This window comes from Lytechinus variegatus, chromosome 2, assembly GCF_018143015.1.
Source record: "Lytechinus variegatus isolate NC3 chromosome 2, Lvar_3.0, whole genome shotgun sequence".
Taxonomy (NCBI): domain Eukaryota; kingdom Metazoa; phylum Echinodermata; class Echinoidea; order Temnopleuroida; family Toxopneustidae; genus Lytechinus; species Lytechinus variegatus.
Window position 1 is genome coordinate 45621069 of NC_054741.1, and position 16267 is coordinate 45637335.

General features: G+C 36.5%; 1 protein-coding gene across 8 annotated transcripts in view; it reads right to left on the reverse strand.

The window, feature by feature from the left end:
• Positions 1-16267, reverse strand: part of LOC121408143 (piezo-type mechanosensitive ion channel component 2-like) — a 188249-nt gene that overhangs the window by 147340 nt on the left and 24642 nt on the right. For 5 of the 8 annotated variants that reach the window (XM_041599473.1, XM_041599474.1, XM_041599477.1 and 2 more), the window contains exons 5-8: positions 14792-15244; positions 12786-12972; positions 8488-8496; positions 4630-4677 (exon numbers count right to left, since the gene is read on the reverse strand). In XM_041599473.1, the coding sequence (XP_041455407.1) occupies positions 4630-4677; positions 8488-8496; positions 12786-12972; positions 14792-15244 (697 nt within the window). The remainder of the gene's footprint in view (positions 1-4629; positions 4678-8487; positions 8497-12785; positions 12973-14791; positions 15245-16267) is intronic. The other 3 variants (XM_041599472.1, XM_041599475.1, XM_041599476.1) reach the window with 3 other exon arrangements.

The window sequence follows — 16267 nt, forward strand, 5'->3', positions numbered from 1 at the left end:
ATAACACTGAAATAAACCACACAGCAGTAAATACTACCATTGAAAATCCCACAGCTATCTCTAATACCAGCACTAACAATGAATTATGCTTTCAAGCCTTTCATCCATGATTTAAAGTCTTAAACATATTCTATTAATAAAAATTTCTTTCTCACATACGGTCACGTAAATAAGACAATACCTTTGGTACCTTTATTTCTTAACCTGTTCCTTTTGTCAAGAGTTCTGTGTAAATTTGTGAGTTTTCTATCACTTTTCATTAATTTTTACATGATTTATTTTTAGAAAACACTTAACCTATTTTGTTTATTGCATAGCAGGCTGAGCAAAATTCTGTCATAGATGCAACAAGTGGAATGCATCTGGCAATCTCGCTTGCTAAATTCGATATAGCAGCAGTGCTGACTTTGAAAACAGCTATTAACAATTGGAAGACTTTAGAACATGATCATGTGACTTAAGATGTGTGCACAACAATCATTCATACTTAATTACCCTAATGTCTGTTTCATGAACTAGTTCCATAAATTTTTTAAGTTACGATGCGAATTCAACAAATACCCCCAACATGGCCAAAGTTCATTGAGCTTAGGCACAAGAGATTTAATATCACCTAAGTTCGCGCACGTTCGGAATGCTCTATTGTCTTGCTAATCCCCATAACGAACGCATTCGTAGTGCTCCCTGCATACACCTGAACGCAAGGATTACTGCAAACAAAGAAGTCAATAGAAAGCGCTGAAGTACTCCGTTCACGATACCCACGAACGCAAGGATTACTAATAACAAAGGAGTCAATAGAAAGCGCTTAAGTACTCCGTTCAGAACGGAGAATGGTTCTGCTCAGCTAGAAACAGATACAGCCGGGTCCAGGGGGATTTTCCCAAGTGATTAATGTGACGAAAAAAAGCAGTTTGTCGGTGTATGGATTTGAGATTCATTGCAGATCGTTGGTGGTCATTTTAAGAAATATCCTGAGTAAAAACTTCCCGCATTTTAATTCTGACGGACGTATTTCTTCATTTTTATTAAAAGGTGATCAATTACAGATGTTTTGAGTTCATGATAAGAAATTTCCCGTGTGTGAAGGGATGTCCAAACGTTGCGCTTTTTAATTTTGACGGACGATATATATATATTTTTTTCATTTATATTGAAAGTCAATAAATTAGACATTCGTTACAAATCGTCTAACAATAATTTTAAAACATTTCTCGAGTCAGAAGGGATGTTCAAACATTGCGCTTTTTAATTTTGACGAACGTATTTCATTTAATTAAAAGTTAATCGTCAGAGAACTTAACGATGTCTGTGCTTTCTCTTCGACATCGGGTCAAGCGCGGAAGTCATCCGCTTATAATATCCTTTACATTTTTCTTCCCTAGGTCATCCTTTATTTCATACCATGACATCGTTTACATGATTGTTAAATATGTTCTGACGTCAGAAAACTAACGATGTTGGCTAAATCTCTACGAAATCAGACAAGGAGGTCGTCCGCTAGTTTATCCTTGACATTTTTCTTCCTGTGGGTATCATTTATTTCATACCCGGACATCGTTTACGTGATCATGAAATAGGTTCTGACGTCAAAGAACTTAACGATGTCGGCGCTATATCTCTCTGACATTAGATCAGGCACGGAGGTCATCTGCTAGTTTATCCTTGATATCATTTATTTCATACCCGGACATCGTTTACGTGATCATGAAATAGGTTCTGACGTCAAAGAACTTAACGATGTCGGCGCTATCTCTCTGACATTGGATCAGGCGCGGAGGTCGTCCGCTACTTTATCCTTGATATTTTTCTTCCCGTGGTAATCATTTATTTCACACCCTGAAAAACTAGCGGACGACCTCCGCGCCTGATCTAATGTCGGAGAGATAGGGTTGACATCGTTAAGTTGTCTGACGTCAAAACCTATCTTATGATCACGTAAACGATGTCAGGGTATGAAATAAATGATACCCACGGGAAGAAAAATATCAAGAATAAACTAGCGGACGACCTCCGAGCCTGATCTAATGTCGGAGAGATAGCGCCGACATCGTTAAGTTGTCTGACGTCAGAACCTATTTTATGATCACGTAAACGATGTCAGGGTATGAAATAAATGATACCCACGGGAAGAAAAATATCAAGAATAAACTAGCGGACGACCTCCGAGCCTGATCTAATGTCGGAGAGATAGCGCCGACATCGTTAAGTTGTCTGACGTCAGAACCTATTTTATGATCACGTAAACGATGTCAGGGTATGAAATAAATGATACCCACGGGAAGAAAAATATCAAGAATAAACTAGCGGACGACCTCCGAGCCTGATCTAATGTCGGAGAGATAGCGCCGACATCGTTAAGTTGTCTGACTATCAACTTTTAATTAAATGAAATACGTTCGTCAAAATTAAAAAGCGCAAAGTTTGGACATCCCTTCTAACTCGAGAAATGTCTTAAAATTATTGTTAGACGATTTGTAAGGAATGTATGATTTATTGACTTTAAATATAAATGAAAAAATATAGTCCGTCAAAATCAAAAAGCGCAAAGTTTGGACATTCCTTTATACACGGGAAATGTCTTAAAATTCTCGACAAACGATCTGTATTGAATGTCAAAATGGTTATAAATGAACAAATACGCCCGCCGAAATTTAAAAGGGGAAGGTTGATAATAAACTTTCAATATGAATGAATAAATACAAGGATGCGTGTTTATTCGTCCAACTTAAGAAGTGCTCAAAGTTTGATCATCCCTTTTTATTCGGGAAATGCTCAGCGTTGTAGTAAGAAATCTCTATCAAGGCTTGAATTAATCCCCACGTTCGCATGTATTCATTCATTAATAATCGGACCGTTCGCTTTGCCGTTCAGTGACACCCCCTTTTATGCGAGAAGACAATGAAAATCAATACTCTTCTCGGTTCACTCCTTCAGTAGAATTCTGAACGTGAATGAATTGGAACGAACAGGGTCTATTGTCTACTTTTTTAATCCCCGTTCAGAGTGCATTCAGAACCCGTTCGCACGCAAGGGGGATTTAATCTCTTGTGCCTTAAAGGCCTTTGATCTTGGTCATGTGACCTGAAACACAGAATATTAAGGGATACATGGTTGCTCTTACATGTATTTCCAAGTTTCATGAACTAGATCTATAAACTTTTTAAGATGACAATTCTACATAATACCCCCAACATTACAAAAGTTTGGTGACCCTAAATGACCTTTGATGTAGGTCATGTGACCTGAATCTCACACAGGATGTTTAGGGATACTTGAATGCTCCTACATGTAGGTCCAAGTTTCATGAACTAGATCCTGACATTTCAAAAACTATAAACCTTGGTTAAGATTTCACTGTTTTAATAATTTGTGAGAAAGAATGCGAACTCGGAAACAAAACCAAAAATTTCTTCATTTAGTGCATTTTTTTGCAACCACGTTTGTTAAATCTGAGCTAAGCATCCGCACACTCTGGAAATATTGCTCAGATTCTGCATTTTTAAGGGCAAAATTTGACTTTTCAAAGGGAATTCCAGAGTTGAAATTGGGACTTCTATGTCATGTGTGATAGTGCCTGCATTCAGTAGCAGCACCAGGATTTTTAACTTAGGAGGCAAAGAACATTTTAAGGGGCAAAGGAGTACAGACATTTTTTCGCCTGTTACACAAAATCAAGCGCAAAATGCTAGCTAAAATTTTTATATTGGCCAAACCGACTTGAAAAAGGATCTGTTAAAGAAAGGTGCCCCCACCCCTTGGTACCGCCACTGCCTGCATTGGGTGTGGTTTGGTGGTCGGTGATTGGCTGTGCTGCCTTGTGAACTAAGCTTGTTTGTGTGCATTTTGAATTGCCCCGGGTTCCAGAGAAATTGTGCCTGGTCCATGTTCAAACACTGTGGACCAGGCACATAAAAACAAAATAAAATACCCCTGGTCAGCGGCCGCTTATTTCAAGGCTTCGTTGTGTTGAGAAAAAACATGAATCAATTACATGTAAGTGCCAAAAAAGAATAATTGTAATTATCATTATGTTTCACAACATGTTTTGGTTCAATAGAAAATACGATGTGGCAATACATGCTTCCATAATAACTACTTTCATGTACATGTAAACAGAATTCAGTGGTTGATTTATTTCTTACCTTGATGCTCTTAAAACACTTTGGGGTGGAGTGTTTATCACACATGTCACCAAAAATTACAATACAGTCTAAACTCTAAAGTGCATTTTATTCAAAATGTCTATCTGATGGTGCAATGCAATAAAATGTGATAAAAGAGTGGATTATGAATATGAAATACATGTATATTGGATAATAAAATACAAGGAATATATCTTGCAGCTATGCATACATGGAGATAACAAAAATTCTTCATTAGGGAACTGGCATACTCAAACTGGCGTACAATTTAAAATTTTTAAGCAAATTGTATAAAATGTGTTGCATGCTATCGTTTCTTTTTTATAGCATTCCTGTATTCTTTTAGATTTTAGAGGAAACTAAGTTCAGGCAAAAACTTTTGTGAGTGTGTGTGGGAAGGGGGGTGGTTATGAAATGCAGCAAGTGGGTTTTGTATTTGAACACTCTCTATAAACAGGCTCTGGATGCTGATTTGGATACTTACCCCATATCTTTTACTATTCCCTGATAGGATTCTTTGCTCCCAATCAGACTATACAAAATGACAACAATTTCATGTAAAGCATGGGATATAACAGTGACACAAAATCAGCAACACCCCTTGTTTTAAAGTGATTGGTTAACATTGGTTTGACTTTTAAAAAATCTGAGCTAGAAGGTCACACTTGTCACCTGTGTCTGTGATATGTTACAAAAATGAAGCCCAGAAAAAATTGCGTTCGAAAATGATTATTCAGTGCTTCAAAAATTGAAATATAAAGTGACCGGAAACACCATCTTAATTTCATCCCATACACTTATGTGTACTATTTAGGTGTCTACAAGACGCCTATTTACAAAATCGGGGTTTGCCTTGTAGTTTTAGCTTTTCATTCTCAATAATGGTTGTTTTCAGGGTTTATTAGTTCTAATACATGCACGTGTACACATGTTTCATCTTGGTTTGAGAATTTTTTTAAATCGGCTGCTCACAAAGTTAAACAATACCTTTAACTCAAAGACAGAAAATGGGGACATACTGTACATAAGTTTCAAGGATTTGACACAATAATATACACACGTTTGCAATCAAGCTGCGTTTTACTAATATAATGCCTAAAGCATAAAATTTCATCTTTGTCTTTTCTTATCTTAATCAATTGATAGTACTATGAAAAATAATAATAAAAAAGAATGATACTTCTATAGAAGCACATAATTTACAGACATATGAATATGTATGTGAGTAATAAATATGTGAATACAGACATAAAAAAGATGAAACACATCATAGAAAATTACAAGATAGAGTTGTAGAATTTGGGCTGTCATGAGAGTATGATGTCATTCCTGTGCTGTACAGTACTATCCAGGGGATCAACTAATTGAATAGAAACTTGTCTTTATGAGAGTTCAAGAGGAAGTAAAGGCACAGTACATGGCAGTTTACTTATCCATTACAATAGCATGTGATTAATGACAATGAGTTTTTTAAACCATTTTTAACTTCAAATGTGCAATGATTCAGTGTTGCTCTAGCCTCTAGTTCAAATAAATGAAATAAAATGAATTTACACATTACAATAGAGTTTAAAGTTTCAAATAATGTTGGGGCCTGAAAGGAAAACCCGGCTTGAACCCGGACCTGAATTTTAGCCAAAAAAAGTTGCGGGTCCTGGATCAGCCTGGTACTCGGAGCCACCACACAGCACTGCTGCTGCCTAGAAGCCTGGCCTCGCTAGGTGCACGCTAGCACTGGATCTAGGCCCTAACTTTAGTGCACTTTAGTAACAATGCAATATCAGCGCACTAATTTAATCTAAATTTTTGTCTGAATCAATTCCCAAGTATCAATCTTAACCTGAGTTTCAACCTCATTGAGCATCAAGAAAAGCTTTATTTTCGTTTCGATCTTGATTTCATCGTTCTACTTCTCAGATTTAGGGTCGCAGTCCGCCGTATATTCTTCTTGATATGTGCTGAAATAAGTGATTACATACGGCAAACACAATGTCAACAAACAGGTTGCTGCCATCTACATGTACATTCATCCGGCAAAATTTGACTAAGAATTTGGACAAAGATGTTGCGATCGAAGCTAAAATAAGGTCGTTTCCAATGCTCAATGGGGCTGAAATTCATGTTAAAGGGGAAGTTCACCCTGAAGAAAACTTTGTTGTAAAATTAGCAGAAAAATAGTAAAAAATATTGGGGAAGGTTTGAGGAAAATCCGTTAAAGAGTAAGAAAGTTATTAGAGTTCATAATTTTGGATTTGTGACGTCATAAACGAGCAGTTGCCCCATGTGTTATGTAATATAAAATGCATGAATTTCAAATTTTGTATGGTTCCCGATGACTTAATTTTGTTTTCTATTCATGATCGGGTGTGAAATGATTTGTCTATTGATATACAAAAGGTACAGTGAAAACCATTTTAAATTTTCTGAGAAAATGGCATTTCATTGATTTTTTACCATTCGCTATGTAGGAATGCTGCTCGCATATGACGTCACAAATCAAATAATTGAAATTCTAATAACTTTTTAATTGTTTGATGAATTTTTCTCAAACCTTCGGCAATATTTTTTATTATTTTTTCTGCTATTTTTAAAATAAACTTTTTGTCAGGGTGAACTTCCCCTTGAAGTATTAAGTTAGATTATTTGGGAAAAAATATGAGCTCAGTTCACACATTGAGGTACATGGTGGTTATTATCATCTCGCTTTTAATTCGTTATTTTTCCAAGAGTTCCGGTCGTCCTGTCTTCCGGTCTTTGCTGTTTCAACTCTCAACCTCCCAGGGGAACCCCCACCCCACCTGCCAGTTCCGAGTTCCACTTCAAAATTGTTGACTACCTGGGAACACAAACTTCCACCACATTGCCAATTGAGGGAACACAGTAGGCCTAATAGTTTAAATACTTTTTTTCATTTAGCATATAAAACAAATATGAATAGGCATATAATGAATACAGTAACCCCCCCCCACTCTTTTTGTTCTTATTTGGGATGAGGACTCTGCATTAGGTAATAATGGCCAAACCACAAAGGTGGGACCTGAGCTCTGTAATAATGTTAAATGTCTGAATATAGAAAAATGAGCAATCTCATTGCCAAAGCAATAAATGAGGAAACCGCTATTACCCCTTTCATAAACCCATCCTCCAATTAGCCACCTAAAAGTAATGCGGATAATTCAATAAAAATTGCGTTCACAAACTCCGAAATAATCTGCACTATTTTTACGAGCGCCCGTCCTGAAATAGGCGGATAATCGTCATGACAACTGCACACGCCCCCTCCGGTGCGGTTGTGTTGGAAAAGGGTGAACTTGTAACCGCACCATGGCAATTATCCGCATTATTTGGAAATGCTTTCATAAAGTCAAAATCTGGTCCCGATGCTGCTATTATGCGGATAATGCACATATGAAAAAAATGTGCATTTACCTTTACTTGTCTAGGAGACCTGAAATATTTAATATTGACAATTCAATTGAAATTTACCCAGCAGATCTATGCATCCTTCATACAAACATGTATTTTACACAATATACAATGAACTCTTTATTTGACAATGAAATCAAACTTGAAAATGAATACAATCATTAAATAAACTACATTCAAACAGACTTCAAAAATGAAATGAGTTAATGGCCTTCTTGCTATTATCCACTGTTATGGTTTCATAATGAAATGAGTTAATGGACTTCTTGCTATTATATTATCCACTGTTATGCTTTCATAATCTAAGCAAGCAGGTCACACAATGACAACACCCACAGATGACTGTTACGATGACCAACTAAAAAGAGTCACATGATCTGAACTACCATAGCAGTTATGTATATCATGTGGGGGAGTTTATTGCTGTGGTGACTTGCCAAATTAGCAAATAATAGATATAAAAGGGAATGAAGACTCACAGCACTATATGGGAATATACTGTATCAACCCTCTATTCAGCGGATGAAAAATGCCTACCAATGTATTATCTATTTTGTTTTCATCACATTTTTGGGAAAGGTGAGTTGGATGATGCAAAACATAAATGTAATATATACAGCATGTGGGCTGTTAAGCCTCGTATATACAAATTAATAAATTTTAAGGGTATATAAAAACAAAAATCTCCTGAATCCTGTAGAGAACTCTTTCTAAGCAAAAGATTGCCACTTTGTTTTATCTTAAATACAGCTCTTTTTTCTGAGCTGTATCTTCAAGATTTTTTCTTTTTTTAATTTGAGATACGATGTTTAACAGCTCATCAATAGATATCACAATGAATTATTAACATGAAATATGATACAAACATCTACATGCACATTACACACTATGCAAGGGTTCTTGACATGGCACATACCTGAAAAGGCTGTAATGAAATATGATATAAAATATGATTACAAATTGAAGAATTGATGCACAATATTAAGTACAAAATATCCCTACATGTGCATGTACATTGAATTCTGGTCAAGTTAACAATTCAGATTCAATTCAGGCGTTAAAACATGCTGCAATGTAGTAAGGTTGTCTTTTAATATCATTCATTATATATGTATTCGGTAATACAACAGATCCAAAATAGGAAAATGAATGTCAAATCTTTACTCTGACTTCCAAAAATAAAACATCCACCTTATATTAACATTGTGCAATTAAAAAAAAAATTATAAGGCTTTAGTCACAACCCAAAGCGGCGACAGACTGATTAGCAGCCTGCTCGAGCACTGCTGGAATTTAGGCATCGGCCAACAATTCTTGTAGAAGTCGAGCAGGCTGTAAAAGCATATCGGTGGCGGAGCAGTGCCCTGTCGATTACCCATAACTCAAGGCCTAATCTTGGTCAGATCAGGAGAACTTTTCTGTTTGGCGTCCAAGCAGTGATCAGCTGACCCACCGATTCCCGGGAGTCTCCCGCCGGCCACCGGCCTTTAAGTAATTGCCCGGCGGAACTTGAATTTTTTAGATCATCGACTAATCTCAAAGTGGTTAGTGACCGCTTGACAGCCTTTAATCCAACGAGTTCAATTTCTTATATGATGATCCACAGCATTTATATTGCGCCATATTTCTGTTGAAAACATTCATAGGCGAAGGCTCATCCAATGAAGCTAATTACTACACATCTGCTGAAATAAATGAGTTTTAAGGGACGATTTGAAGAGTTCAATGCTGTCATTTTCACAAAAAGAAAAAGGGAGGGAGTTCTAAAGGCATGGAGCAATAGAAGAAAAGACGCGGTCTCCAAGTCCTTAATAGGTGTGTGACGGATACATGAGTGACACCACTACCAGACAAGCGCAAGCCAGGATGTACATGTACACGGCATTGTTCTACATGTATGAGGGAGGTCAGTGGCGCAACCGTGTAGCCAGGATTTAATTTTGGAGGGGCGGTAAGTGCACGCGAAGCGTGCCAACACTTACAGAGCGCGCAAAACGCACTCCCTAGGGGGGAGTTTGCCCCCTCCTGCGCGGAGCGTGAAGTTTTTGATATCTCACCAAATTTGAATCAAAAGAAGACGTCTCTTGCGTCTCTAATACCCTCCAACTCAATTCATTTGACTTGCTGTGATTAAAAACAAAACCTGTTTGCAAAAGAAAAGATGAGCGCCCCCAAAATGGGAAAAGATTGAGGAATTCAGAATAATTCCTCTTACCGCGCAAAGCGTGAAAACTAAGACTAAGACGAGATTTCTTTAACTCGCAAAACAGAGTAAATGAGGGTATATGCAGGGGGGAATATTTCTTCCCGCGAATGGCGTTGAAGCTCTGAATTTTAGAAATTTCTCTGAAACTTTAACCTGCTCTAATTTTGATATTTCTATAAATACTACGAAGAAAAATGTAGCTCAAAATGTGAAAGGGATGATGCCCGGATGATGCAAGCATGAAGAGGGACTTTTCTTTTCCCATGCACGCGAAGCACGAAAACTTCTACGAGTTATTTTGGAAGAAAAAATGTGTAATTTTGCTCATAATATTAAGCGCTTCCTTTTGTATGATTAAGAAACTTCTGTGATATTCAAAATTTCAAATCAATGGTGCAAAACAGGACAGGAGATGGATGTGCAGCGATATAAATTTAGAATAAATTTTCATCGTACCAACGTTTGCATACAGCACGCCACAAATTCAATGCTCCCCCTTTGAGCAGATACTTTGCCAAAAAAAAAATGCTTACTAAAAAGTGGAAGAAATAGCATTTGGGGACTTCGGGATCGAGTGACGTATAAGTTTACCCGCTCTGAACAGAAGAGCCGTAATTTTGTGTCAGTGTAATTAAAAAAAAACACTTCTCATACTCTTTACACCCATGTATACTTTATAATTTCTGGCAAGAATGTGATTCCCATGGCCGGAAAGGGGAAAAACGGAGTAGAAAAAAAATGTGGGAAACAAAGGGTTTCAATCTTCATACACTGTTCAAAGGAGACATCAAGATTACGAGCATTCTCTGAAGGAGGGACAGACACACGGCCAACTTGAAGATTTTGAGGAACAATCTTGTTTCACATATGTGGTGAAGAAATGACTAGATATTCATTCTTGTCATCATTCAGCTTGACGAAATTCAGTACCATCCCTTGCCTGATTTCTGCGAGGCAGGTAGTCAGACATGAAAAAACATCCGCATCATCATCTCTCACCCTTGGGTCAAAGGTCACATACAATTGTGTATCGTCTGCATATAAATGAACTTTCAATCAATGATGACAAGCAATATGGCAACCGCTCAATTATGTCATTGCCCAAACGGCGACCAACCGGGCACGAAACGGATTTAGAATGGCGAGTGAAAATTGAGCAGGCGCCGCCAGAAACTCCGGGCTAAATCTTGAGCGGCAACCGAGCAATGCCCCCAAACCAGTGCCTAGATGACCGCTGCTCGGTGCACAGGCAAAATTGGCTAAAAAGTCGCCGCCCGGTCGCCAAGCACGCTAATTTTGGGGGTGTGACCATAGCCTAAAGCAGCCAGACAATAAGGAAGTTTTACTGAAAAGTTTGGTTAAGAAATGTAGATGTGCTTTTAATACGAATTAACAGCACATACCGATGCCTTATTGAACCTATTTTCTTCTCATGTCCTCCAATTTTTATGCATTTACAATGATTAATGATCAAGATGCAATAAATGCATTATATGTACGAGGTCTTGTCTAAACAGGTCATTCTGACATTGGCATGCACATGCCACATGTTCATGAACTCATATCAATATCATGTTGTCTTCTTTTCATGTCCGTGTTAGTCTGGCCTTTACATCCAGTCTGTGACTGATTATCAACATCAAAGATTATCCCTCAACTAGAAATGAATTAACATCAAATGTACAGTCTTTTTAAGAGCTCAATGTACGGGTCCAAACTCCACTATGTGGGAGGAAGACCATTGAATTCTACTTCCTAACAAATAAGAAATTGACTTTATTATACATTTATTTGCTTTTCTACAATCTGATTATAGTTTGCTGTATCATTTATTTTCAATGCTTGAAAATATATGTACATCAACCCATTAGATCTTATGAGGATTTTCACACTCAATTCTGTGCCAAAACGGAAGCCTCTTGTTATTGTTTATGCATGTGGATTTCCCATTCTCCTTTCACAAATACACAATTGTATAATTTCCACATTAAATCATTCTTGTGCACATGCCAAAGTGCATACAAGTCATACAATTTTTCCAAGTGGGAGTGGCTGTGTCATTCAAATATTCCACTTGTAATATCATATTGTCATGTTGAAATGTGTAAAGGTGTTTGAAAAAAAAATATAATTCATTTAAGAACAACATAATGTTCTCAAAATCATCATTTATTTAAAAAAATTCTTATCTTACACAAAAAATGAATGTCATATAAGATTTCAGTATCTATTAAACTTGGGGTCTTTAACAGATGATAAAGCAATCATCTAGCCATGTTTGGACTTTAATGGTAGTTACAGGTGTGAAACCCAAAATATCACTGGCAAGAAGAGCAATGATCTTTTACAAATCCTGAAAATCAATCACTGATATGTTTTACAGGTCACCTAACATAATGTCTAGTACGTACTCAAATGTACTGCTTCCAAACTCAAACTTATCCTTTAGAAATAATTGTATGCATTCTAAACTTAAAATTTCATTTTGCTTTCTATTAAACTAAGTACTTGCAAAATTTAATCTTTTGATACAAGTTTTCTCGGTTTCAAAAAATGAGATGAAAACATGCATTTTCTGTATTTTTTTCATTCTTGTAAGACTGAAAATAAATTCTGCCATTATGAAAAGCACTACTAAAAGTAAATGTAAAGACTACTGTATATTTATATAGCAATATTAGAGCAAACCAAATGACATTATTTTGGTCCTATGGCATTAATAAGATTCATCCACATCCATATTGCACTTTGCCCAATATCTTTGTTGATTTGCATTCAATCAATTGAATTGGGGATAAGGGATAAAAATACAAATGTCTTTCATTTAATGATCAACATTGACAAAACTGGGAAAAAATTAAGACATATATAACTAAAAATGGAAAATTTCACAATATTTTGTTTTTCTTTCTTCATACTATTCAAGTAAAATAAAAATGACAAACCAACCAAATAGGTAAAGAGGTGTATTTGTATGAAAAAAAATCAAAAATTGAATATAAACTTACCGGTCCTGCAAACCACCTTTGGACTTCATGTCCTAAGAACCAGTAGAAGAGGAACACTATCCAGGGGTTGACCAAGGTTGTCCAGCCAGCAGTAGAAGCAATGGATATCTCTCTTGGATCATCACCTTGGTCACAACGCAGGGAATCAATAATGGGTGTAAGACCAACCAATGCTGGTACATTCAGTCTACATGGGTGGAAGGAAGTGATGTAGAAAGAGTAAAAGAAAACACAATAGTTTTATCCCTGGAGTATTGGTGTCAATACCTTTGTCATATTGCATGGAACCAATGATACCATATGTACATGTAAGACCAATGAATGCTAGGACATCTACATGTACATGTATATGATTGGAAGAAAAATAATACTTAGAATAAGTATAAGTTTATGATACAGAAAGTGATCAGAAGTAATTCCTGCCGATACCATCATGTCTTCCAACTGATCACTCATTATCTTGACTTAACAACTCTACCAAGCTCCCTTGCTCTTTATGGAACATAAATCATGAGATACATCATGGTGGCAGCAGTGAGATAAAAAGTGTTGGGTTCTTTTTCTTAAATATATCATTTTATATTGATTGCAACAAATGAATTACAGGAGTCTATGCTTTTCAACATTCAGATAAGAGTGTATTTGTGTTGCATAATATTCCACAGATCCCTTACAACACATAATATAACTTTTCTGGATTGTTTGCTCTCATTAACAAAGATCCTAACGAAGCAGAATAATTTGGGGCCTAACAAAACTTCCAAATGATGTGTTAGTTTGTATTTTAATTGTACAACCAAATCTTAAAATATCATCTGAACAAATTTCGTTTTTCATGAGTACAAAATAGTACATAAGTTCAATTTTGTCATCGGCTATTCTTTTATATTTCAATTTTCAATAAGATGTGAATCAAAGAAGCTTGTTCCACCCCTTCCAAGGAAAAGAAAATATATAGAGGGCCATAATGACAAATTATGTGTTCACTGTTACTTTAGGAAACCATGACATGACATGCTTATTAACAGTGCAAAATAAACCATAGCCATACATTAATATGTACAATGTTAATTGCGGTCTCGGCTGATGAGCCTTTGGGTGAAACAGACTATGTAACCAGCTCTACATGGGAGAATAAATCACTTTAAACCATTATAAATGTGCATGTATAGCTTTAATTTAAACAATTATGAGATGGTACAGCTGTAAACATTGACAAGTTTCAATTAGACACAATTTCCTTCCAATATAGCTGGAAGTTTTAATAATAGTTCACTCAGAATATGATACATGCATGTGAAACTATTTCTTATCTGTTTGCACAAAAATTATGCAAAAAATAAATTTGTCTAATTCTTTTGTGGCAATTTAATAAGGCAAATGCGATTTTGTGTTTCACCCACTTATGAAAATAACCAGAAATATTGTAATTTGCAAGGGCACGCAACATAATTTTATCGAAACTTTATTGTGAAATGACTGGGATGGAATGACACTTGTCACAAGAGCCTTGAACATAAACTTTAATGTTGACCTCAAAATGACCTTTGACCTTACTATGCAAACTCCGACTAAAGCATAACATGCAGGTCCCCCAAGTCCATCTACCATCCAAATTCGGTTGAAAAGTGACTTACGGTCACGGAGTTAGGTGTCATAAGAGTCTTGCGTGTAAACTTTAACGTTGACCTGAAAATGACCTTTGACCTTACCATGTGACTTCCGACTGTAGCATAACATGCAGGTCCCCCAAGTGCATCTACCATCCAAGTTTGGTTGAAAAGCGATATACGGTTGTAGAGTTATGTATCATAAGGTTTGTGACGGAAAGATGACAGACGGACAACAGACGACATTTGGATCCCTAAGTCTCGCCTTCACCTCTGGTGGGCGAGACAAAAATCAATGTTAGTACAGTTTTCATTCATCTGAATGCATTACAAACACAATTCACAACACGGCACAGGTTAAATCTGAATGAATTTATGCAAGAGCATCAATCTTACCCTTCGTCAGAATCGTATGGTACCAACTCCTGGAAAAATTGGAACTGGACTATATAGAGGATGATGACATGGGCACCACTGTAGATGAGCCACAGGAGTTCAATCGACTTGAAGACTCTTCCCCAACTCTGATAGAAAGACCACCAGGTCACCACCACCAAGAAACTCACAAAGTACACTGCAGAGATGGCCGAAGGAAGGATGATTCCAGAAAGTGCACAGAAGATCATGATGTTGCAGGACCGTAGTCCCTCAACAACAACCGACGTTCGTCGAGGACGCCGTTCCATGACTGGGGAGAGTGATTCGCCATGTTCAGAGGACTCAGATTGAGTTGTCTGGGGTGGGGTGAGGATGTATTTGCAGGAGAGAAATACCATCACAGATACCACCAAGAGGATGACATCAGGAACGACTAATCTGGCAATATTGATTCCATTAAGGTCATCCAATCTAGAGAGTTCATTGAACAGAGGAAAAAGTGAAAATTTAATGGCAACATTACAATCTTACAAAATGTAAACAATGGTACCTAAAAGAAAGAAGGATTGCGTTAAATTGGTTACCTCATTTGGATTTGTTACGTATTGGTACAAGTATACAAAGTACATGGGGACAGGAAATACAAATTAATAAAATACATGTATTCTGACCCTGTCCTGGAGCATAATACTTGACATAAATCTACATACTGTACACTTAAAAAATAAACAACAAATAAAATGAAAAAATAATTTCTATTTTGACTACACAAAGATCAGATAACAAATAATTAGTGGACTATATTTCATAACATTACAGTACAAGAAAAAATATATAAAAGGCATAAAAAAGGACTAAGTTATTGTGAATTATTGTAATGTCAATGGTTGATGAACACAAGGATGCAAGCATATCTTCAAATGAAAGATTAGCCAATAAAACACTTCCAAGGCGACATAAAAGGCCCTGGTAATTTCTTCTTTTTTTTCAATGGCAGAAAAGAAAGTAACATCGGTGATAGCGGGGCTCATTGCCGGAAATGTTGTAGTTTGCTATTAATCAATTGATGTAAATGTATAGACCAGACTATTTGTGTCTATATGTAGATCAAAGAAAACTTAAATTCAGTGTTCTTGATGGTAGAATTTAAGGTTTTATTCAATAATAATAATAATAATACAGGGTATTTATATTGCGCACATATCCACCTTGTTAGGTGCTCAAGGCGCTCCTACATGTATATAACCCGGCTAAGCTAAGCGTTCAGAGCGCACACAGCTTCTTAAGGAATTACTTCCTACCGGTACCCATTTTCCTCACCTGGGTCGAGTGCAGCACATTGTGGATTAGTTTAATTCAATTTCAGTATTTTTCATTATTATCTGTATAGTCTATTCTAGCGATGCATTAAAAACATGTATTTTGGTCTGAATCAATAACATGTGCAGTATCAGAGCGTATCCCTAAAAAGGACAGAAATCCAACAAATAAAAA